At 39.7% G+C, this 25844-nt stretch overlaps 1 protein-coding gene across 1 annotated transcript in view; it reads right to left on the bottom strand.

The window, feature by feature from the left end:
* LOC133074642 (catenin alpha-2-like) overlaps positions 1-25844 on the bottom strand; it is a 783943-nt gene that overhangs the window by 346341 nt on the left and 411758 nt on the right. Inside the window, exon 7 of the mRNA XM_061168567.1 lies at positions 9404-9607. Coding sequence (XP_061024550.1) covers positions 9404-9607 — 204 coding nt within the window. The remainder of the gene's footprint in view (positions 1-9403; positions 9608-25844) is intronic.

Raw genomic sequence — 25844 nt, 5'->3', positions numbered from 1 at the left:
ATAAGACAACATCCCTCTCATGGGAGCTTAAATTCCAGTGGAGCAGACAATAACAGCACAAAGAGCTGCTGTAATTTCAGAGGGTGGCAGATGCTATAACAGAAATTAATATACTGAGATGACTAAGAACAACATAATCGAATTGAAATTTGAAAGAAGGGCCATCCATATAAAGTTGAAGGAAGAACATTCCAGAGGGATGGTAAGTACAAAGTTGCCAAAGCAGCAAAGAGCCTGGTGGGTCTGAAGCACAGGGAGGCGTCACCACCAGTGAGACAGTTCTTACAGTGTAACAATTTCCTAAATGAATCAAGAGAAACTTTTCAGGATGGTCTCACAGCAGCATTAGGCCCAAGCAAGGAGACCCTTGGGAGCTTATCTTTGGAAGCCTTCCCACGTCCTTTGGAAACACAAAGGAAAGGTTTATCCAGGTTCGTGGGCTTGGTGGTGGTGTACAGCCTGCTGCTCTCCCTGACGGTTTTGTGAGGTCTTCCTTGAAATATCCGAAAGTCTCTCCCAAGAAGATCAATTGATGGATTGTGCTGTCCAGGCTGTCTTAAGTGGGACGGCCAAATCTGATGACCCAGCAGTCAACTCTGTCAGCCATCTCTACTCACTGATGGAGTCAGAGACAGCCCCTTCCTGTCTCATAATGTTACTTGCTCTTCCTCATCATATTGATTGATCTTGTAGGATTCAGAACCAACTTTCAAGGAATCAGTGAAGGGGTACGTTTGATAAGGAAAAAAGCTAGCTAGAATTCTAAGTATGGGACTTAATTTTGCTGTTGAAGTGGATTTTTGTTTTCATCTCCTGTTTCATTTTAGATTTTCTATTCTTTCTGTCACCAAAAAGAGTTCCGTGCAGAAATCCACTGTAGATAAGGTGATTAATATCTACCCAAGGTGTTGCTGCAAGAGATAACCAGCTCTTGCTCCAGAAGTGACCAGCAGCACCACTCTGGACACTCTCAATGACCGTGTCTCTTTCTTCATTATCCCAGGCTGGTGGCAACAAGGAACCTGCTGTCCCAGCCCTTCAAATAAGCCCGTGTTCCTCCACCACACAATCCCCAGTCCTGCCTTCCAAGGCTGCTCAGTCCATTCTCTGGTTTCATGATCACATTTGCAATGCTCTCTTTAATTTCTTTAAAGGTAATTTATAACCTGTGTCTAATAATTGCAGATCTTCAGCCCTTGTAGTTCTGTTCTACAATTGGTTGTTTGTGCCAACTGTCAATCATAGTGGCCTGTTTCATTTTGCTTTCAGTGATTCTAGAATGCTAATTTCTGTTCCTTGTAACTTTATCTGTGGAAATTCTTTGAGGCCTGTGTTTAAAGTGTATTCCTCTAGAAAGGATTGATCTTTGCTTCTGCCAGGTACTTAGCAACCCACCACCTAGAATGACTTCAAATAAAATTTTGAATAAACTTTAGGTCACCCTCAAATATAGATTCTGAGCCCAAAACTGAGTGATTTTGAGATCGTGGTTAGAAATTCTTGGTGGCAGAGGAGAGATTCTTTTCTCCTGCTTTTTAAAAGCCAAGACAGCATGTATTTCCATTGCTTCTCTCTGCGTGGAAGCTTTATTTTCTTAGCTCATGCCCTCATAGTGACACCATCTGAGAATCCAGGCTTTACACTGAGGTCACTAATCTGCCTGGCCATCCAGCTGGGTCTCAGACTTTGCCTCCTGTTCTTTACATATTGTACTATTTAAAAACAAAGTCTAGGCCAGGAGGAATCTGCAGACCTATCTCTAGTCTATTGTTTTCTTGTCATTTCTTACCTCTGAGTAACTCCCTTACATTCTTGTGAGTTCATCCATGCACTGAAAAGAATTTTAAGAAATTCTACCAGGCACAAAGGTGGTAGAGAGAAGAAAAGGGAGGGAGGGAAGAAGAAAGAGAGGGAAGGGGGTAAGAGAGAGAGAGAGAGAGAGAGAGCGACTGACTGCTCAGAACTGCTTTTCCTCCATAAAGAAGTCATCAGTGAGCTCCTGGAGTTATGATTTCCATTGCTCAGAATTAATTCATTATAGAACTAGACTGGGAGCCCCATTTTGATGGTAAGGCTACCTGTCTGTAAGGCTACCTGTCTGCTAAACTATCCACAGTGGGGAACAAAGGAGGGTGTCACGTAGGAAGTACTTTTCCTGGCCAAGGAGATAGTGTGTGAGACCGCACTGTGAATTGACCTTGATGATCCAAGTAAAACAAGTCTGGTTAGACTCATCTGTCCTGGGATCCTATGAGTCATTTAACTGTATGTCATGAGCTGATGATAAGTAATAGCAAACATGTGTATGGCATGCTGTACTTTTCAAAGGGCCTAAATGCCCACTGGAATAAATTCCCACACCTGGGGTCCTTTGAGACCAAAGAGACCTGCCATGTCCCCACAGGGAATGGATGTTACCTACACCTGTGCTCCATAGATACTGTGGGACTGTGCCCAGATCACTCTAGTGTCAATCAACCACCTGCCAGTCTGGATCTCCTCCTGAAGCCTCTCGGAACATTCTCATGCTCTGCAGGATGCTTGGTTCTGGCACAAGATCTCTTACACTCTCACCTGCATTATTTCCTTCCAAGGAACATGTCCCATCAGCATGGCTGGACGTTCTCCCACCACCTGTGCCTGAGTGGCTTCCGCCTGCATGCCTCCCACGACACTCCCTTGGCTTTTTGAGATCCCACTACAGCAAAGGAATACAATATTAATATAAAAAGATGGAAGGAAAGGAAAAGATTAAAAATTTGGAAGATCCTGTTCTAGTCTCAGGGTACCTCTAGGAGTCACACTGAAAACTGCTTGGAAACAGAGGCAAATAGGATTGCAAATGCCCTAATTCAAGGATGGAGGCCTCATGCACTCTCCAGATGACTTCCCACCCCAACCATATTCCACTGGAAGAGTAGGTTCAAAGGATAGTTTTAGACCTCAGAGAACAGGCTGGTAAACTAATTGTACTCTTTCAATATCTGAGCCAGAACCTCCAACTCAAAAGGAATTTTAAAACTGTCTCTTCATGGAAGCAAATGTTTTACATGAAAAGCATAATTGCACAGATGAATTTCAACCTCAAAATTAATAGAGATGTGGGCACTGAACATATTTGAAGGCAGAGAGTAGAAAGGGGGAAAAGAAAAGTTTCAAATAAGGAAAAGGCAAGGAAAACCTCACCATAGGTACCAAATTTGGGATATTAGGACTCTTTGCCTTGAATGAAGCAACCAATCCCATTAAGATACTCCTTAAAATGGAGGGCCGTTATGGGGTGGGGGGAGGGTACGGGCAACATTATGTCATAAACGGCCCACAAACATTTTTAAACATTACTTTCTACTCTATTTTAAGCCAAACCTTTTAGTAGAGAAACTCAGAATTGGCCAAAGTGGCTTTTGTGAGTTTCATCCCCTCTTTTACGTGATTACAGAAGGGAGAGAAATGAGAAGGCCTAGATAACACTGAAAACAAATTTTATGTTTAATCAACAATTACCCTTATTCTTATGTGATAACAACTTCTCCATCTTTCTCCTACCTTCCCATTTGGAGAAATCCAACATTATAACAATTTCTATGACAAAGTTATCTTTCTGATGACACTACCTTCAGAAGCTTTCAATGCCTTCTCTGGGATCTGGGTCAAATCTAACCATTGAACTTGTCCTCTAGATGTTCTGAGCCCCACTTGGCAGTACTACACGTAGCCAACTTACAGAAATTCTGATAAATGAAAATCAAATTTATACAGAAAATCGATAAAGTACAGAAAAATATACTTAAGACAATTTTAAACAGAACCTCAGAGGCATTTAAATTTTCTTTACCTACAAAACATTCATTGCACAAAATTTTCAGGGAGCCCCTTAAGCACAGAAACTGGGAAGCTGTGTTCTCCCCACCTTCTCACTCTGTTCCTCAGTCTTGCTTGGGATCTCAATCACTCTTCTCTATTGCCAGCCCCAGAAGTCCTGCCTACTTATCTTTTCCAATATGCTATATAAAAATACTCTCAAAATGAATTGCTACTAAATGAATTATTGCATATTTATATAATAAAATGCTATTCAGCCAGTCAACATAAGGTTTGAGAATGTTTATTGATATGGTAACATATTCATAATATATTAAGTAAAGAAAATAGATTACAAGTCATCATTTACAATGAGTCCATTTTTTACAACTCCAGGCATAACATATGTGTGTCTCTGTGTGTGTATAAATATATCACTCATAGAAGTTTACAAACATTGGAAAGACATGTACAAAATTATCAAAGATGACTATCTTTAGGGAGTGAGATTGTGAATAAACTTTTTCTTCCATCTCTGTTTTTCACCCTTTACAATGAACATATATTTCTTTTGCGTCATTAAAAAAAAAACAAAAAACAAAAAACAGTGTGAAGCCCACCCTTTTCAGAGCTCCCCAGGCCCTGGATATCTCTCTACATGTTCCTCCTGTACTTTTGTATGCTGGAGCCTTGGTGGGGTATGGGGCCCAAACCAGGCTGGAAATGACCCTTTGAGATCTCATTTCAGACCTTAACCCTTCACAAATAGGTTCCATCAGGAACACCCTTTACATTAAATTCCGCCCTAAAGCAAAGGCTGTGACAATGACCTTTCAGGCACTTGTAATATGTATGTATGTTCCCACATCAATTTGTCCCCATGTGCTTTTAATGCATGCATTACATTAGTGGTTTACACACTGTCCCCAGGGATTCACTTAGATGCTTCAAGAGGTTTGAAAAAAAGTTAGATTCAAATATTTTGTAAAAATATATAATTTTAATTATTCATAAAAATAAAACTAAAAAATAACCTGCCACACTTTAGCACAGATGAGACCAGAAAATCATTCCTTTATGCCACCCGAGTCTCTGCCATCATTGTGCATACAATCTTTAACTGTGCAACTGTTTAAGAAAATTGTAGCTGTGCATTACTCTTTAAAGAAAAATTTAGAGCAACACAGAGTGTTTTTGCCTATGAAACTGAACCAGGCAGTTCAGCACCAAAACGCACAAGGTCCAGGCCTATCCGCTCATCACATTTCCTCACCAAAGCCTCACAGTGAATTGTGTACAAGGTAGTAATGGTTTAACACATCTCCATATTGTTCAGCATTTAGTTTTAGTACTTAGAATAAGCATTATATCTTTTTAGTCTTTTATATTTATAGGAATGTGAACCATACTTGGGTATTTTTGAAACAAAATTTTTCTATTGAACTCCCTTTTCAAATGTAATCTGTCTAGCAGAGTATCCAGGCATTGCAATGTGAGCTGTTTACAAAGTGTTACTACATCTGAGTAAATCAGAATTTTCTGTGCAAACAAAATGAAATGAGGATATCAAAACTGACGATACCATATTAGGGCGGCTGATACAGCTGCAGCTGCCGTTCACACTGCCCAATGTCCATTCTATGTTCATAAATAGTCAGAATTTGAGCACTTTACACTACTGCTACCTCTTGGCACAAGCCACCATCCTTTCATGAATTATTCCAGGGGCTCCTCCTCTGTCCTCCTGCTTTTTTTTTTTACCTTTTGAACTCCTATGGCCTGTCCTCAATACCTAAATTATGGCATTTTCTGCCCAACACTCTCCAATGGCCTCCCATTTCATTAAGGTAAAAGTGTAATTCTGAATAATGGTGCACAAGGCCCTACATAGTCTGACACCTTGTCTCCTTGCAGACCCCATCACCTGCTACCTTCCACTCACTTGGAACAGTCCGTGAGCCTCCCCAAGAAGGTTCCTCAAGAGCTCAGGCACCTTCTCACACAAGGTCAAGGAGCACTAGACCTTGCCGCTCCTTCCACCTCAAGTGCTCTCTGCTCCCTCATCTCTGAAAGATCTTCAACCAAGTGTCATCTTCTCAGTGAACCTTTTCCAGGTCATCCTTACAACTACACTCCATGCTGCTGTCTCACAGGTTTTATATTTCCCTGTTTCACTTATTACCATCTGAGATAACTCTTACTCAAATTATTGACTGATTGATTGTCTGTCTCCCCAACCTAGAGTGTAAGCTCCAGGAGAGCAGAGAATTTTGTCTATTTTTTTTCCCTTCTATATCCCCAGAATCCTAGAGCAGTGTCAGGCACAAAGTAGGCAGGCACACAATACATATCCATTAAATAAATACAATATTCTAAATTCAAATCCATCACAAAATGTTTATCAATAAAATACCATGTTTACTTGTTTCCTATCATGGGGCCACTTTTAAGATTATTTTTTCTTTTTTGATGAAAAAGTAGTTGTACTGCCAATGAAAGAAAGCTGTATAAAATTATAAGTTCCAGATACCCATTTATGTCTTCATTATAATTTGGATCTATTTATAGTACTCAGCATAATACTGCAAAAACCACTCTGATGGCACTAATCCAAAGGTCACACATCCTTTTGAAAATGAGTCTCTCTCTACCCATTAGTCTCCACATATGTACAATAATGATGTTCGATTTAAAGGAGGATTATTTTTAAGAATCTTCTCTGGATTACATCATTAACTTGATAAAAGATAATTAAGGCCACCGAAGGCTTTCCCAAAACCATTCCAACCATCTTTTCTAACACTGTCACATTCTGGGATCATAAATTTTGCCACATGCATCTGTTCACTCAGCCCTTTTTCCTCAAACCACAGTTTCTTTTACATGCATGACTTTGTTAAATCTTCAAATCACACACACATTCATTAATTTGAATATACCTTTGTGGAAATACCCAACAAACAACTGACACCCTATTGAGCTCAGTGTATCCATGTGGCTAAAACATGGCTCATGCCCCATGCAGACAACTTTCTTCTAATCATTTAGTTTACAGCTCTTTTCCCCAATGTCCATCTTCCTCCATTTCATACCACTTGGCATGGGTGTGTATGATTTTAGAACAGCTTCACCTACAAGTGAGCATGAAAAGTTGAATCTTCATCAGGAACTGATCAGGTGATTTTTAGAATCCAGAAATGTCAGTTTTGTCTATGGCCATACCACTCTGAATGCACCCAATCTCATCAGAAGTGTCAGTTATGCCAATTTCAAAATCTTTTCTTCTCAATCTAATTATTTCTTTATCCTAATGACATTGCCTAGCACATCAATATGAAAATCTGCAGAGTGATAACTTGATAAAACCTTCATGTCCAGAGCTTACAAAATTGAAAAAGAAATATCTTATAACAGCCTAGTCACAATTGACTAATTTTTTGGTTGCCGTTAACTACAACAGACTTTTTAGTAAGGCACAGATGTTATATCAAAATAAATATAAATTGATATTGTGGCAGTAGAAATGAGTGCACTAGACAGGGATTATGGAGCTGGTCTAGCTGCATCCAATTCTACCTTGAAATCACCAAAGAAGTGTGATGTCGAAGTAAATTTTATACACTTTATAAAAAAGTCAGTAGGAGGTATTTTATTTCAGCCTTTGATCCTGGTGGTTCAAAGTGAACAGAATTTTCACACTTTAAAATTTAAGCACTATACCCACCTACATATTATCTGTAACTGTGTCAAAGTAGAATCCAAATTTCCAATAAAAATACAAAACATTCCTGCATCACAAGGTTGTGAACAGAAAAACAAGCACCTGGAGTCAATAAAACACAGAAATCCATCAGCTCTGATGATCTGTATGAGTTTATACTGAAAGAAAAACTTCTACTTGACAGGATTCTAGACAACAAACTGAAAATTACATGTCACATCTCGATCAATTCTTCTTTAATCACATTCTGTGATTAAAAGAACACAGGAACATACTTCTTTTTCTGATTTATTTATAATGAGATCTTAACCATCACTCTGATCTCCACAGTTTCTACTTCCTTCTTTGGCAGTAATTCTTCATTGCTAGAAATACCAGCATGCCTTCATAGAAAATCAAATTCCACATATAAATCATTAGCCTGTTGCCATTCTGTTAAAAACAAACAAACAGAATCCCAGATTTTATAAGCCCTCTTTTTTTGTTAAATCCATTATTCAAAAAGATTTACACAGGATGGAAGGCACTGGGGATTGACATTTCTAGCCGTACCCTGCATAGCACCCGTAGACCAAAATCACAGAAAGTGTTGGCCATCCAGATCCTATAGAGAAGTCTTCATAAGCAGATGAATACCACGTGAGACATCCAGACCTTATTCTTTGTGTGCTGAAAATGGGCAAATCTTGCAAAATCAAAGAATCTGAAGGTGTATGGAAAGGAAACAGATTTGGGCTTTTAGTAGGGCATTCTACATCTTTTTGTTTTCTAGATCAAAGTTCTCTGGAGGGTGTGGCAGGAGCAGCTCTGTGCCTGACACTGCTGACTCCTGGCTTGACCTGAGGACCTACATGTCAGTTAGGGATGGGAGTGGTAAGAAGAAATCAGGCTGGAGGGAAGGACATGGGTTGGCTGCTCTGTCTCAGCTTTGCCTCAGGGTGTTCCAGCAGGACCCAGGGTGGGCTTCAAAAGCTGGGAGCAGATTTTCAGAGTCCTCATTCCCTACCTGACAACTACACAGGGCATTCCTCCAACATGTAATGTCAAGACCTCACTACATTTTCCCACTTTATGCTGAATTCTCTCAAACCCAGGAGTCCAGGACAGGAGGAACTCAGATCATTCATGGGTGCAAGCCCTCAGCATCAACAACATCACCTCTGCTGAATGAATACAGCAAATCAATACAAACATAATTCAGTGCCTTTCAAAACAAAGAATATGGCTTCATCTCCTTCATCTAGTTTTCAGGTACACAAGAAGTATCACATTTTATACCTGTAGGAGAGAACAGCTGGTGTCTGTGCTGCCATATCACTAGATATTACTAATACCCATTTGAAAACTTGGAGACATTCTCCAATTTCTAAATGCACAGTGAATCAATAAAGTTTCCCCAGGTTTTACTGCAGTTAGAAGTTTCCACCTTAACCAACTCTGTCCAAACTTTTGAAAATCTATTATAATTCCTAATGCCTCGTCGGGATGAAGATTAGCCGTCTACAGCTGTCCTTAGCTTTGAAATTGCTCTGTGTAGAGGACTTCAGTGTGTCCTCAGTTATTTCCATCCACCATCTACTTTTGCCGACTGAAATCTTACCTAAATCAAAGGCCAGCCACTAAAACGACCCAGACATCACTCAAGTAAAAAGCCAAAGTTTTCCTATGAAACCTCTTCCACCAATCTCTTCCTTGCTACCAATGCATTCCGACACGAAATCAAGACAGGACTCTCCCAAAGCGGCTCTTGGGTTTCCCCTGACCGACTCTCTTAGGGGATCACCTGTCCTCTTTCCAAGCTGTGCCTGCTTTCCTCGGAGCCACCAGATCGCGCACCGGAATCCCCCGAGGGCGGCGCGGGCCTGAGAACCCGGGACTTACGTTGTTCATGTACTCGCTGAGCAGGTCCTGGAGCGCCTGGCGCACGGCGTTGCACTCGGCCACGATCCGCTCGCGCCGGTCGTCGCGGGTGCACGAGGAGTCGGCCATGAGAGCCGCGCCGCTGATGATACTCTCCAGGCGCTCCTCTAGCGACGGCCGGAACCGGGCCTCGCTGAACGTCATGGGGTCCAGGATGATCTTGTTCTGAAAGGAGGACAGTGCAAAAACAATCAGCAGAGAAGAGGCGGCTGCCTCGGCACCCCGTTTTCTAAACCAGAAATTTCTGAGGCCAGGACAAGACGCTGCGTGGAGAAGAAACTGGCTACTTGGATAAACTCTAAAGTGGCCTTGACAAAGTCTCAGCTTGCTGTAAGATACTTTGTCCTGAATCTAATCTTCAGGGAGAAAACACCATGTTTTGTTTCAAAAATGTGTTCTTGGCAAAGGCTGCCTCAATGGAAGGGTTTTCGAACGAGATCGTGGCACTGGCTTGACTTTTTTTAGATTTGTAGCCTTCGAGGAAATCACATTTCAGTGTAGCGCTTTGTGGGGCTATGGAAAGATTTTACAGCCCCAGACTAGACCATAATACATAACCATCAACAGGACTGGTACACACATAGCATGCATCCCCTTCAAGAGAAGCAGAGAGTCCCATGGCAGGATGCCTTTTGAAACTTGAGTAAATAGCATCCAAAAGGCATATACAGTACAGGTTACTTCCCACTAGGAACTAATATATTTTGTATAAAAACTAGCATTCTAGAAAAGGATTCATAATGTGTGTGCATGTATGTGTGTGTGATTTGTCACAATTAACTGACAGTATCCTGATAAAGGTGCTAACATGTTCCGAAAGAGCTTGGACATCTAAGGAGAAAATAGAGACGTTTCCTAAAGGGAAGGTGTCACAGAGCGTTTATGCTTAGTTTTGCCCCTGCTAAGCCTGAGGATCCTGGAAACATATAGGTAGTGATGTCCAGAGGTGTACAGATATATGCATCCAGAATTCAACAGATATATCAGCCTGTATGAGGATCTGGAAATCATCAGGGCTATGTGGACACAAGGTAGTGAATGGCATACTAGCAAAGTGAACGGAACAAGAACAGACCAAAGAAGGCCCAGTTAATCCCAATTTCCAAAGGTTTACAGAAAGATAAGAATCAAAAGGAAGATCGAAAACATAGAGCAGAACCTGGAGAATAGTATTTCCAGCAAGTCAAGGGAGTGGAGAGACTGATGAAGTGTATGGTAACTAACTGCAGGAAATAGAGAGGCAACGCCGACTTTGCCCAATTGCTGGTTTCCACTGGGGACCCCTTTTCTGCTCCAAACAAGGAAGATCATTCCAACAACGTTAATCACAGTGGAATGACCTGCTGCAAGAATGGTTTGCTTATCTTCACTGGAGGTGCACACTCTGAGGTCCAAGAACCAGCATGGTAGGGATGGAGTAAATGGTCTTCTGACCCTTGGATCCTTTGATGGGATTGCCATTCCATTGCTCTTTCCTTTGATGTTCATCATATATATATATGTGTGTGTGTGTGTGTGTGTATACACACACACATATATATTTAGAAAACATAATTTACCATATCTACAAATATAATAAGGAAACCAAATGATAGTAGGTAGTCATGCCATTGCCCACCTGCCACCTGCTGAGTACCTACTATGTGCCTACTAGAGTGCTTAGTGCTAAAAATAGGGTGAAGAGCATAAAAGACACTTGTGTGATTTTTTTTCCCAATAGGATATAAAATAGCTGCTTAATTATTACAAAATAGGTCCGAGCATGCTCTCTGGGAATAGCTTGCTATAACTCTCCAAAATGTCCTAAGGTATTTGCTGAAAGCTGTGCTCAAAGTATCAGTGGCTCTGATTCTCTGCTTGTTGTTAAAATGCAAATCTCCACAGCAGGGAAATCCCTTCAGCACAAAATGATGATGTCCTAAGGAATGAGTGAAGCAGGTGGTGACTTCGAAAGAAAAAAGCACCCACTAAATACAGACCATGTCTGAGGTCCATTGGAATGGTGGATTTCCTAGGAAATTACTCATTGGTCGAAGCTCTCTCTTCAGTTTAGAGAGCAAATGTGTGAGGTCCTTCCTATGAGCTATTCTGTGGCAGGTTTTGGCATAAAGACTACCTTCACATTTGCACTTTCTTAGATCTTAGGCAAAGGATAATTTTTACTTAACTCAGAAGAGCATTACTCAAATCCTGTCCCTTGTGCCTAAGTAACCTTCCAAACAGTATCAAAAAATCACATGGAGTCCTCAGTACAGTGGATTGCTTTGCAGGGTATATCTTACAAGTGAGATTCCCAAAGGAAAGCTGAGAGGGGGCCACAGGTGCCCTGCCCCACCTGCCATCTGTACTAGAGCTGTGTCTGTAAGGACTCTTCCCAGTGGGATCCATTTGAATTCTCTCTCTCTTTCTTGCTCTCTTTCTACTGCTTTTCAGATGATGCATTTTAATATATATATATATTTTTACCATGTAACATGCATTAAATACTGATACTCTAATTAAAGAAATATCTGATCAAAGTATAATTAGACTACTTTCCTTTATAAGGATTGGTGATTTTCAAAGCACTCTTTTATAGGAACCCATATTAACATAAAACAATGAAAAGTATTTGTTCTGCTTTGAGGTTTCAGGAGACTCTTCAGAGTTATATACCGGCTCTCGGATGGATTTTTATTATACTTTTGGACTAAAAAATATAAAGAAATGCCAATTTGATGGAAATACACTGAGGTAAATTTGAACCCAATAAGGGCAATTGTAAAACAGTTTCCCTGTAGAACAAGGAAAATGTACTATTGTCATTATAACATTATTTCCTAAATTATTTTCCATGGAACGCTGAGCTTAGAGATGTAATGTTTTGATGAAAAAATAAGTTTCCTTTGCCAGATATGTTTTGGAAATGCTGCATGGCCCAGGGTACGTTAGCACATGAAATGCTTTGGGGAGTTCTGCATTAAACAAGTCCGTTTCCTGCAGCATTCCTCAAACCTATTTGAGCATAGAGGGGTCCCCTTTAAAATGCACGCATTATCTATGAGAACCTAAGGAACACGCTTTGGGAAACATGGCAAGAGAGAGTTTACAGTGTCAGCCGAATGAGCTCCCCACCTGCCACGGCCCGAGGCTGTCATGAAAGTAAACGCACTGCAACACTGAGCTTCAAAAACTCTGCATAAAAGTTACACTGTTCATCACATTTCTAATGGAATTATTCATTATTTATAGATCACAGGGGAAAAGCTTTTTAAAAAAGTCTCCCTGGAAAAGAAACAATAAATTTACAATATTCCAATCTATATCCATGGTGGAGATGGGGAGTACTGCAATGATGGATGTGAACGGCTAGCAGGAAGAAGCCTCTTAGGGGAGAGAAAAGGCGTAAAGGGCATTGCGCACGTGCGTGTGCATCTGTGTGCATGCGTGTATGTGTGTGTGTGTGCATGTGTGGGGGTGTGGATTGCCTGTGTGTGCTTACCTATGAGTGGATGGGTTCGGGTTGTGTGTAATGGGTGGAAGGGGACAAATTGGCGGGAGGGGACATGGGTTGTTTGTGTGTGTGTATGTGTGTGTGTTTTCAGAGGACTGGAGAGCTCTCACACAGGCTTTAGAAAATTAGAAAAAAGATAAGAAAAAAAAAAAAAAAGAACCAAATGAAGCCAGGGGCTTAAGGACTAGAGGAAAAGACTATCTACCGTTGCTAAAGTGATAGGAAAAAACAAACTCCTGGAGGTGAATCCTGGGCAAAAATACAGAGATAGAAAGCCAAAGTGGAGTGAAGGAGGAGTATTGCTTCTGCATATTTGGGAGCGACTTAAAAAAAGAAACAACCGGGCAAGTTCTCTTTGCTGGCACACTCCAGGGTCATTTCACATCAGCAAACAGATCTCCTGATTTCCCAGCATCAGCTCAGCCTGTCCGCGACTCTCTGAGGCTGCCCTCTACTGGCCAGAAAGGGAGCAGCAGCGGCAGCAGCATCCAGCTCGCTCCCTGGTCACGGAGGGAACATTTCATGGGTAACATGCAAGCACCAAACAGAGAAAGGGCAAGGCCAAGGTTTCCTATCTCTCCCTTTATGACAAAGGTGTGCTCCTGCAAGAGGATTTTATGCTGTTTCCAATTGTACAGACTTATTTTAGTTCACTGAGATCTTACATTTTAAATATCTAAGTGTCTCGTTTGCATTCTTAAAGCTCATTTAATCTTTTTATCCTTTTGATCTTTTAGTTCATCTCCTATTGTCATTTTAGTTCATTTTAAAATTGTGAGGCTACGTTTCTTACTTTATCTTTTTCTTCTTTTTTTTAAGTAAGTCTTACTTTAATTTCTTTTTATCTTGTCTATTCTCAGTCCCTTTATTTCACTAGCATAATATTCTGTGCTTTGTGCTTTTTCCTTAACTTATTTTTTTATTAACATCTTTACTTTAAAAATTAATGTTTTCATTCTTACAGTTTATGGAGTGGCAACTGGAAAGCATGGCCATAAAGAGAGCAGCCCCAATAATTCACCCCCAAGCAAAGGAGGCTAGGATCCTCTTCTGCCATCAAGCTGGTGCTATAACAGTCTCTCTTGTCCTACATAATTGATGTCCCATTTTTTCCAATGTCGAACTCTATAAAAATTGTAACTTGAAATAATTCAGGGAACAATATAGTTCAAAACTACTTCCCAAAATAATACATTTACCTGTACTCACCCCACATCTAATTGTTACAAGAGCACTGCTTTTAAATTGCACCTATCATGCATTCTCTCTACAGGGAGTAATGTGATCTAAAATTTCAGTACTATCCTGGGACACTGAGTTATACTTGTTGCAGGCTCCGATGCCACAGCAGGCAGCAGAGAGACCTCTGTCAAGGCAAGAAGTTGAATGCATTACAAATGGTTTGATAGGTCCAAAATTCTGTGTCTGTGATATTACTACCTCCATCTTATTGAAGAGGAAAATGATGCCAGAGATGTTTCCCCATGTTCGTACAGCTGGGAAATGAGGACAGCTGTATTTGAACACAGCGCTTTTCACTTTAAGCCCAGCGTTCCTTCCACTGTTTCAGATTGCCCATATTCGGTTGAAATGAGTCTAACAAATCATAATTATAAAAATTTATTTCTTATTTTAAAAAACCATGAAATTGTCCTAAACCAAGTATAATGGTATAAGTATAATCTGTCATACTGTCTTCTTTTATGTCATCTGGGTCAACTTGCCCTTCCCATGGATAGTTGAAAGTATAGCCATTCATTCAACAAATGGGTGCCAGTTACTGTAGGTGTCTGAAGGCACAGACTGAAGAATCCTTTCTTTCAAGAGGTTCACTGTCTAGTAAAAATAAAAACAGAATATGTACAACCAAGTGTAATTTGGAAAATATACCGACAATGTTAAGAAACAGCTGAGTGATGGGAATTTGCACAGTTGGGAGGTGGGAGGTAGTCACAGAGATCTTCCTGGAGGAGATTACTCCTCAGCTGAGACTTAAAGAGTGAAAAGCAGTTGACCAAGCAAAGTCAGGGGCTGGAAGAGGCAATGCAGACAGAATAGGAAGTGGTAACAAATGCACAGAGGTGAAAAATATCACAGTATATGAAGAGTATCAAAAGAGGTTTATTGAAGCTGAAGTGTTAAGTGTGAAGTTACAGGTATGGTGCCATGAAGGGGCCCCAAGCAACTTTCCTTTAAGAGAAACTTCTGGAAAAGATGAGGAGGCCAAAGCAGTGCTACTCAAAGACTCTTCCACTGTCTTAGCTAGAAGTGGGCTACAGAGTTCCTCTCAAGGTATAGAGTGCAGCTGATCAGAGTAAATAAACAGGGAGAGCCTTTAGAACTTACTTTAATGCATTTCTTCAGATCTCTAAAGTTCCTTGCAAATATTTAACTATGTATCAGGAAAAGGAGAGCTGAGGATAGAGGTCACCGCGGGTGTTTGTACCTCGCCGTGTACATACAGACACAGCCAAGTGCGGGCAGGTCTCTGCATGTGCCGTGTATATATGGACAGCCTATAATGTGTCTCACATTTGATGATATTCCACTTTCGGAATTTCAGTATTTGTACATAGAAAATGGGTTTAATAACTCACCGTGGTCCTGATTTGTCTTATATTCATCATTTCTTAAAACTCTTGTATGTGTTTTTTATAATAAAAAATAAAAGTAAGCCATGCAAAAAAAAAAAAAGAGAAACTTCTGCATGAACATAGGTAACTGACCGTCTCCACCTGCTACAACTGTAGATCCACCAGTTTCACAAGGAGCCATACTCGACCCCAGCAGCCCCTGTCAATCACAGAGTCATTCCTGCCCAGTGGGGACTTCTCCAGCAGGCAACCTCTGCTCCTGCCCCTGCCTCTGCACTGGCCCTGCTGAGACCTGCTCGGAACTGTGCTCAGGCCCTTCCTACACTGTCCTCTCTCTCCTGCTCTCCTTTCACGGGTGTTTGACCTGCACTGCAGTCAAAAAGCTCTCTTGGCCTATTTCTACTGGTTCTTTCCCACTTTATCCTTCAAAGGCAATTCCTTTTTACACGTCTAATCCCATCTATCTTGGGATTTGCTTCTCCCAGGACTTGAACAGACAAAAACAGGAATAGGAGACAAAGTTGGTGAAGAGAGCAACAGCCATGTTCTGAAGAGCCTTCTATGCCATAAGACGCTTTCTCTCTGTAAATACCCCTTCAGACAATGAAGAGTCATCAAGAATTTAAAACATAGGAGTGATGTAATCCTGTTTGGTTGCAAAAAGTTTTCCCCAGAAGTAGGGAAGTCAGCTTTGGCAGGAGTAGAAGGAGAAGGCGGGAGAGCAATTATCAAGCCTTCAGAGCCCAGAAGAAAGATGGGCTGAGTACAAGATTATGTTTGTATAAAAAAGGTTAAGGGCATGTATTGGGACACATTCAGAATGTGAATCTGCAAAATTTGGAGATATACTGGCTATGAGAATGTAGAAGAAGGAGTCAAAGATAAAACCTAAATTTCTGGCATGGGTAACATCAAAATGCACACATCAACCAGTTATATCCTGGGTGTCAGCCTCCTTTTATGCAAATAAAATATTATTAGAACACAGTCAGGCCCATTCATTTACACACTGTCTATGGCTATTTTCACACTGCAATGGCAGAGTTTAAAATTTAGGACAGAAACTGTATGGGTCACAAAGCTTGGGATATTTCCTATTGGTTCTTTAAGAAAACATTCACTGACCTTGAACAACTGTGACAGGTAACAGATAAAGAAAAGCAGGTTTAGAGTGTCTATGATTCATTTAAGTGGAAAAGTCTTGTGGAAAGTTGATTATAAGTGTATGAAAATGGACCAGATCTAAAGATTGAGGATCATCAGAATAAAGGCAGGAGTGGAAGCTATGAGAATGGATGTGCTATCCCAAGGAAAAGAAACAGAACGAGAAGAGCAGTGAGCCCAAGCCACACTGGGAAACCCTCAATGTATAACAGAGAAAGAGCCCACAAATGACATGGTAAGGAATGGTCAGAGAGATCTGACCAGACCCAGGAGATTTTACCGCCATAGTTTATAAGCGAGAACAGTAGGGAATTCTCTAAAGAGGGCAAATAAGATCAAGGCCAAAAATGTCCTTTGAAATTGGAAGCTAGGAAGTTATCAGTGATAAACTGTGTGCCTATATGTGTATATCTGTGTGTATTTACTTATTTATTTATAAATATTTTAATCCAAAAGGCACATCAGGCTCGATGGAAAGTAGCAGAAGCAATCTGACTACTGTTGAGATGAAAGAGAAATATTTTCAAATTCATAAAAAATTATTTAACATTTTCAGGAAGGTTCTAGAAAACAACTAGAAAAGAGAAAGAACTAAATGGTATTAAATTAGGAAGGAGAAGATAAAACTACGTATGTCCGATTGCAGATGTTATAACTGCTAACTTAGAAAAAAATGAGAATCAACCAAAAATTTATTGCAAATTTTTAAAAAATTCATGAAAGCACTTGTATTTATATGCAAAATCAATTGCCTTCATATATACAAGAACTAACCAATTGGAAGAGCAAAATTACAATAACAAGAATTGCAAAACAAAACACACAGAAAAACACACTTAGTTGTCAACTAGATACAACAAGAAATGCACTAAAGAAAGATGAATCGTCCAGGCACACACTCTGAGCACAGGGCAAAGCTGGAACTGGGATGCACACCCTCTCGCTCCAGAGTCTCTGATTTGGCTACTACACTGCATTTCCCACTGGTATCTTTCTGCATGCGTGATGCTGGTCAACGTGCAGTAGTCAATGGAACAGCCATTTCTCCATCTCAGACACTAAAGTAGTAGTAGTACTGTACATGATTCTTTCTACTTTAAGAGGGTATGGAAAACAGTGAACAATGATCAGGAATAGGGATTTCCCTGGTGGCGCAGTGGTTGAGAATCCGCCTGCCAATGCAGGGGACATGGGTTCAATCCCTGGTCCAGGAAGATCCCACATGCTGCGGGCCACAACTACTGAAGCCCGCGCACCTAGAGCCCATGCTCCAAAACAAGAGAAGCCACCTCAGTGAGAAGCCCGCTGCACTGCAACGAAGAGTAGCCCCCGCTCGCCACAACTAGAGGAAGCCCGCGCACAGCAACAAAGACCCAACACAGCCAAAAATAAATTTATTTATTTTAAAAAAATGAGCAGGGATAAAAGCTCTTAAAATGCTACTTTATCCTACTTTTAATTTGTTATCTGTCTCAAGCTGGTCAGCAGGCATTATAATATACTTTTTCTACCAAGAAGGAAAACACAAATATCTGTTCATCTTTCTTGAGCTACGAATTAACCATCTTAAAGCTGAACTTTGTACCTAACTATACTAAAAGCAGTAACTTAGCATGACTGGCATACTTAGTAAGATCAGGAGCATAAAAGTAATATATTTCAATATTTAGTTACAGTTATGCCAGTAGAAAGGCTCTAGCACACTCATAACACTAATGGAGTGGTTTCACACCCACAGATTAAGTACCCAAGATTTTCAGTGCACAGCTGAGGAAGGTGAAGTGTTTTTCTTTAGTAGCCAAGAAACTGCTTGTTAACGACTGGGAGAAAGTCTTATTTATTATCTTTAGATCTTCTGGCTTTCAGTGTTAATTAAACTCTTTAGAGAACTACTTAGTCATCTCAAATGTACACAGAATTTTCAAAACGCCAGAAAAGATAACAAAGAAAACCGATTTAATCAATTGTTTTCCCAAATCTAATCTTATAAACATGGAAAAAGCAAACGCTAGTGGTATGAGCAAGTCCTGTGGTTTTCCTTGTTCTTTGTGACAACCCTGTAAGATAAATGTGCCCTGGGTTTTTACTACCTTCATAGTTCAAGGTGGCAACGAAGGAAAATGATAAATTGTGCTGTTGTACCTCATGAACACCAGACCCTCACCACCTGCTGTCCAACATAGCTATTTCGAATCAAACAAGCAGAAGAAAGAATAAATGTCAACATTCCCTTCTGCAGCCATTCACTTTCATTTTTTAAAGATGGCAAAAAATTCTCAAAGAGGAAGGTAACATTAGTTAAAGTCATTCTCCTAAAGGAATATGTCATTCTGATCTGAAGTAATTAAAGCAATGCAAATCAGAAAACCAAAATGGTGTGCATGTTTAAGTGAGGGACTATTTCTCTTTAATTATTCTGAGCTTTTTCCTAGAATAGGCAACAATGTACATGTCTTTACTTCCTTTCTTTTGCACCTTTACCATCACCCCATCCTTCTATTTACCTCTGTGTATTTAAATTGTGTACTTTGTCTTGTCTTGGGGTATAACTGGATAAGTTTTATGTTTCACTGATAAAATAGCCCTTCCTTCCTTCCTCTTTCTCCCAGGTACAGAGTTCAGAAGTCCTTCTGTTTCTTGCTGCACGAAGAAGTACAAAGACATGCGGTCTGGAGAGAACAGTGCCCCAGCCTGGGCAGACTGAGCCTGCCCAGAGAACGGTAAGCTTTGGTCCAGCACAGAGCGTCCTGCTGCCTTGGCATTGTCCAAACTGTCTAGGTCACAGAGAGTTCCAGCAGGACCAAGATTTGTAAAGGCATTTAATTTTATTCATTGTATTATTTTGCTGCACTGATAAAATTCAAAACAAAGCAAACAAATGAACAAGTCCAGGCAGTACCTACTGATTAACTATTCACCAGTGTTATTTTTTAAATATCTGTTATCCAGTTTAAAATATTTGACTAGTAACACCAGAGGCAGTCTCTCCCAGTCTCCCATTAAAATGCCTATAGATAAAGAGGGGAAAAAGGAATTTTGTAACCCTGAAAATTGAGAATGAAAGACATCTACTGACAATGAAGCATGATCATAATTCTGGCTCTGGATGCTTTAAACACTTCTTTTAAAGATTGAAGTCTGAGATAAAAGCAAAAATCAAGGCCATTTTAATAAATTAACTGAGGTGTCTAAATCAAAAGCGTGTTATTTGTTTGGTTTTAAACATTTATTCTCCCTGTAGTGTATCAAAAATTAACACAGATACTTATTCTCCCTGTAGTGTATCAAAAATTAACACAGATACATTTTCATCTTTTTCATTCTTTGCCAAGCTCTTCCCAGTGAGAATCTTTCTATCTGTACCTAAAAAGTTTTTCATGGCCTAATTGGGGTAACATTTGAAATGGAAAATACTAAAGGTATTGAGTTTTAATCATCTATTTTTTTGTTAAGCTACAGAGAAACTCTAACCTCCATTTTTGGATTTGCCTTAATTTTTAAAATTGCATTCTAAAATCGATTACTTACTCTTTCTTCTCAGGCTTATACTTAAAGATAAACTAATTATACCATTTATAATATACTTAAGATATTATTTGTAATTAAACAGTTCAGTTTAATTGGAAATAAATGACAAAGATAATGACTTGATAATTATACAGCACTTTTTATTCTTAGATATTTGATTTTTTTTAAAGAGAAATCTATCTAAGCCCACATTAATTTCATTTGAGAAGAGAATCTGATATTTAGCAAGACAGAGTTATTTATTTGCCAAAGAAATGGATAAAAAAACTGAGTGAGGAAGCCCAGCTATGGACTCTTCCTACTGGATGCTTTGATCTAGTGGGAGCTGGTTTATTTTGCCTAATTCCATCATCTGTGTGTGTTGCTGAGTTGTGGGCATTTCATGAGCACAGCCTCAAGTTCCGACAAGAACACTAGTTAACAACGAATCACAGTAAAGCCGGGCAAAGGTAATTATCCTCAGCTTTACACTGTGGATTGATCAGAAAGCAAGTGTCCAAACTGCATTTAATCAAATTGAGCCTTTAGAGGGTTGAAGAAAGAAAACTGACTTTACTCTTTGGCTGAAAACACAGCCATATTATCACTTCACTCTCCTTAATTCTCTACATTGTTGACCCTCTTTTTTATCCAGTCTTCCTCCTCTTTGACCTCTGTGTGGTACTTAATACAATTTACCATCCACTCCTTAAATTAAGCTTCACCTGCGCTTAAGGAAACCCTGCTTTACTGTGGGTCTCCTTAAACCTCTCTGACGGTTCCTTCTTTCATTCCTTCCCTAGTTCTTCTTCCATGATTTACACGAGGAGCTGGCATATCTCAAGGTCCTGCTCCTCAGAAGACCTCTTAATACTCTCTTTCTTGGAGAGCTCTCCCACCCCATGCCTTAGCTATCACCTGGTCATGAACAAGAACTCAAATTCCATGTCCAGTCTTGACTCTCTTGAGGCCCAGTCCCTTCTCTCTAGCTATACACCCACCATTGCCAGCTGGACGTCCAATCATCACCCCAAGTATAACATGTGAACTCTTCATCTTCTTCCAAAGCCTAAACCCTCATTTCTATGGAGGAAAAACAAGCAGGAGGGAAACGGGAATTGATAATCTCACTTCATCCTCCTAGTGCACTGAGAAATTAGAACCCATGAGAAATCCTCGCTTGACAAAGGAATGAAGTGTTGGTCACACAGGGTAGGTGGCTTGCTAAAGACTACACAGTAAAAAGCTTGAGGAGTCTTTCTGGCTCCCAACCTCCTGTGCTTGCAGCCTCATTCTCTCAGGCACTTTTGTTGAAAGATCAAGCATCCTTGTAATCTATAACCAGGTATAAAATGGTACAGAGGTGGACAGCTTGGATTAGAATCCTGGCTCCAACTCCTTCAAGCTGTGACTTCTAGGCTGAGCACGTTGCTTAAATGATGAGGGTCTTAGTTTCCTTATTTGTAAAATAGGAATAACAGCAGTATCTATATTATAGAGTTGCTGAGAAAATTAAATAAGATAATATATGTAAAGAGCTTAAAATACTATAGGGCACATAGAAGTAATAAATTTTAACAATGAAGTCATTTAAAATAACTCTTTTTAATGTAATACTTTATATTTCCACTGTTATTCCATCCTCCACCTTTTATTCAGGCCATTATCATCTCCCATTTGCTCAGTAATCAAAACTCTAAACTGACCTTCTTTTTTGTACAACTTATTTTTCCTAAGAGACCATTCTTAAAATTCTGTTTAATCATTCCACCCCACTGGCCCAAAACCTTCAATGGCTAGTAAACTACCTATGATCACCAACTACCTGACAACGTATAGATGCTGCTAATCTTACCTGATGGTTCTCCAATTCCACTTTCATCATTCCTTTTATAAGATATGTCAAAGTCCCCAATAGAACTAAGCAATCGGTTGCATTTTTCATCCAACCCTCAGAACTAGGATGTCATTTTCAGCAAGTACAACCTAAAGAAATATAAATTCATATCCATTCACTTCAAGTTTCAGATCCCTGGCCTTCAAGATTCTCCCCAATCTGACACCAGTATCTGCCTCTCAAATGTCATCTCCCAGGACTCTCCTCAGGAACCCTTGGCTCAAGCCAAAGTGGTCCCTGACTGCCTCACCCCACCCCCGTATGCTTCGTGGGTACTGTGGTATTAATTCTTTTCTATTGAATATTTCAGTACCTTCCACCCTGTTGCTTCTCTGAAGCCCATGTTTACCCTATGCAGGGCAGACTATCTTCATCTCTCTGTGTACAAGGCTCTCTCCCTTAAGCCCCATTACAGGACACCTTGTCATTTATCATCCAGCTTACACATTCAGCTCTTGTCTGACATTACCATGCCTCGTTAGTGGTGTCTGTGTGTGTGTGTGTGTGTGTGTGTGAGAGAGAGAGAGAGACGTAGACAGAGAGACAGACAGAGACAGAGATAGAGAGAGACAGAGGATTGGGAAGCAATCACCAACTGGGATGCTTTTCTTACGTCTTGATATCTTCTACTATGGCACTCAGCTGAGTGCTTTGCACATAAGTAGTTGACAAATATTTGCTGATTAACAGATTGAGGTTTCCTGAACAAATATGTCCTTTTTCCAACTTTTATCAAAAGGCTTCTGGAACACGATAGGGCACCCAAGTGAATCTAGTATTTGGAGGTGAATACATGTGGGGGGCCCTTCAATTAGGTATGCATATTTTGGTCTATCTTATTATTTGATGTGGCTCAGTGAGCTTGAGATTCAGAATTATTGGGGGAGGGGCACATCACCTATCATGATAACAAATGTTAGTTCTGCTTTCAGTGTGAGGCAGACTAGCTGAGGCTGCCAAATCTTTTGCTTGGCAAACTGCTACTGTAAAATCCTTGATCCTGATCCATCAAAAAAGGAACTATTTTAAGTTTCCATACAGTGTAAACTAAACCAATAGGTATTCACAATGTGTGCATTTAAGTATAGAGTACATATATATGTAAACAGGAGAGCGTTGTTGAAAGCAGCTGTGTCACAGAAATAAACATTCCACAAACATTTGAAAGTCTCGTATGAATATTTGATTAAACCAGGGTCAATAAACAATGGCTCATGCACCAAATTAAGCCTGCTATCCATTTTTGTATGGTTTACAAGCTAAGAATGATGTTTTTAAATAGTTGAAAAAACCATGGGTCTACCAACATGTTACATTTCTGTCTAAAATCCTCTCCTTAATTATATCCTTAAATAGTAAAAAAGATAAGCAAGCAGAGAAAAAAAATCAAGACATGACATGAACCCAATAATCCAGCAACTGAATAGTTACTGGATTATCAATGCTTTAAATTTTTCTAAGTTTAATAATAGGAGGAACAAACTTCTTATCCTCCAAATTAGTTACACTCTATGTCTGTGGTTTGGAATGTTAAATTATCCATTTAAAACAGAAAGACAATTTATATTTCTCGGAAGCAATTATGACTTAATTGCCGTTATCAACCTAATAAATTACTAGGTGATTTCCACAAACTGGTTATACACTCAAATTTCATGTCTGATGAAAGAATAATTATATCAATATTCTACAAATATGAAAAGGAAATTGGTTCATTGGCCACAAGGGAAATGCATACACCTTGAGTGTAAACTCATCTATCTTTTTCTGTCTATTTTTAAGCAGGCAAATTAAGATGGGAAAGAAACAGTTTGTGTCTCACAGGAATAATGTGCAATATGTTAATTGCTTTTCAAGAAACATAGCATGGCTTGAAAAATATTCTTTGTGCTAAATGAGGATGTCATGTTCTCCTCTGAACTCTGTATTTTGATGTACATCTGTTGATGATAATTTAAATCATATAGAGTCTTTGTATGACACTGGAACACAGACACCTGAAAAGGGTTAACCCAACCAAGAAGATAATGGATGCCCATTGGAACAGAATAGAATGTTTATGAAGGCATGCCACGTCTCCTGTGGGGAAGTTGATATGGCATCAGTTCGGAAGGCTGGGAAGACATTATGGGTGGATATTAGAGAGCCACTAAGATCAAAACAGTGAGCATATTCACTTTTGTATCCATTGAACAAACATTTATTTTTTTGCTCACTGTATGGATGAAAGTATGAATGAGAGAGACCTGGTCTCTGTCCTTCTAGTGTTCACATTTGTAGACACAGAACTGGAAACATAATAATACACTTACTATTAATATACACAAAGTATAATAGTAACATAAAAGGAATAGTGGTTTAGTTATTGGGAGAATTAGGGACAGTTTCAAAAAATAAGGCACCTTGCTAAGAATGAATATAAATTTATTACGTTAAAAAAAAGGCAAGAAGTTCAGACAGCGGAAATATCATGAGAGGGAATGTGTGAATGAAAAAGCAATCATACATCTGAAGAATAATAAATAGTTAATTATGACAGAACTTATAATGGAAGGTAAGAAAACGAAGGATCTGAGATGAAAGAGGTAGTCAGGGTTCTACTGAAATGATCTGATGCCATGCTAAGAACTTTAAAGTTTATCCTGAAGATGGAATTTCACTGGTAAAAAAAACATAATACCTGATTTCCATTTTGGAAAAGCTAGACCAGCAGAGGTGATGGAATGTAGGGGGAAGAAGTTGGGAGCAGGCAGAGCAACCAGTGAGGAAGTTATTTCAATGATTCAGGCCACAATATGGGCCTGAATAAACCATGGTCGTAAACACGAAGGTGAGAGGGCCGAGGGCCGAGTCAAGAGTTGTAAAAGGAACTGAATTCATAGGATTTCAAGATTAACTGGAGAGGAGAGTGGAGAAGACTCTCAGTTTTCTGGATCGAATGACCACATTCATAAAAGTCATGCCTTTATCTAAAACAAGAACTACAAAAAGAAAGGTTAGGCTTGACAGAGGAAAAACGCTAGATTTAGTTTGATAACATTTTAGATGTTTAGAAGTCATCCCAATTACCATGTCATATATCCAGATGGACACAGGTCTGGAGCTCCAGAGAGAAGTTGGGACCAGAGAAACAGATGTGCGGTACATGGGATCCCAACCATCAGGCCCTCTAAGCCCTTTAGTGAGAATCAAACAGGGTAAAGAATACAACTCTAGGGAAAAACCTCATTTAGGTGGCTGGAAAGAGAAGCAAGCCCAGGAGATGGAGATGTAATGAATGGTCAAAGAGGCAAGAAAAAAATAAAGCAAAATAGAGTCATTCTTGAAACTTAAAGGATGTGACCTTGAGGAAGAAGCAGTTTAAGGAAAGAGATGCCTTAGCATGACAACAGTTACCTGGAAAGTTAAACCTCCACAAGTGACAGCTTTTTAAGGCAGATGGCTTGATGACTTGATGACTTTTATTTAAGTAAACCAAAATCCAAGATATATTGATTTAAACCTAAGAGCTAAAGCACAGTGCAAGGTCAATGACACATTATTACTGTTGTCGTTGTTATCAACAATTTTGCACCATCAATACCCTTCCACCTTCCTAAATGTAAATAAGTTTCAACAGTAATTATAACCCTTTAACTAAACTGACTGACTCATTTTGCCTCCTCTGCTCTCCAGCAGATACTGTACTCATTTCTTCTTTCTTCCATTCAACAAATGTTTCTTGAGAGCTTACTATGTACCAGACCG

Source organism: Eubalaena glacialis, chromosome 14 (assembly GCF_028564815.1).
Source record: "Eubalaena glacialis isolate mEubGla1 chromosome 14, mEubGla1.1.hap2.+ XY, whole genome shotgun sequence".
Lineage (NCBI taxonomy): Eukaryota > Metazoa > Chordata > Mammalia > Artiodactyla > Balaenidae > Eubalaena > Eubalaena glacialis.
The sequence above is the reverse complement of the archived record's forward strand: the minus strand, read 5'-3'. Positions and strand labels throughout refer to the sequence as shown.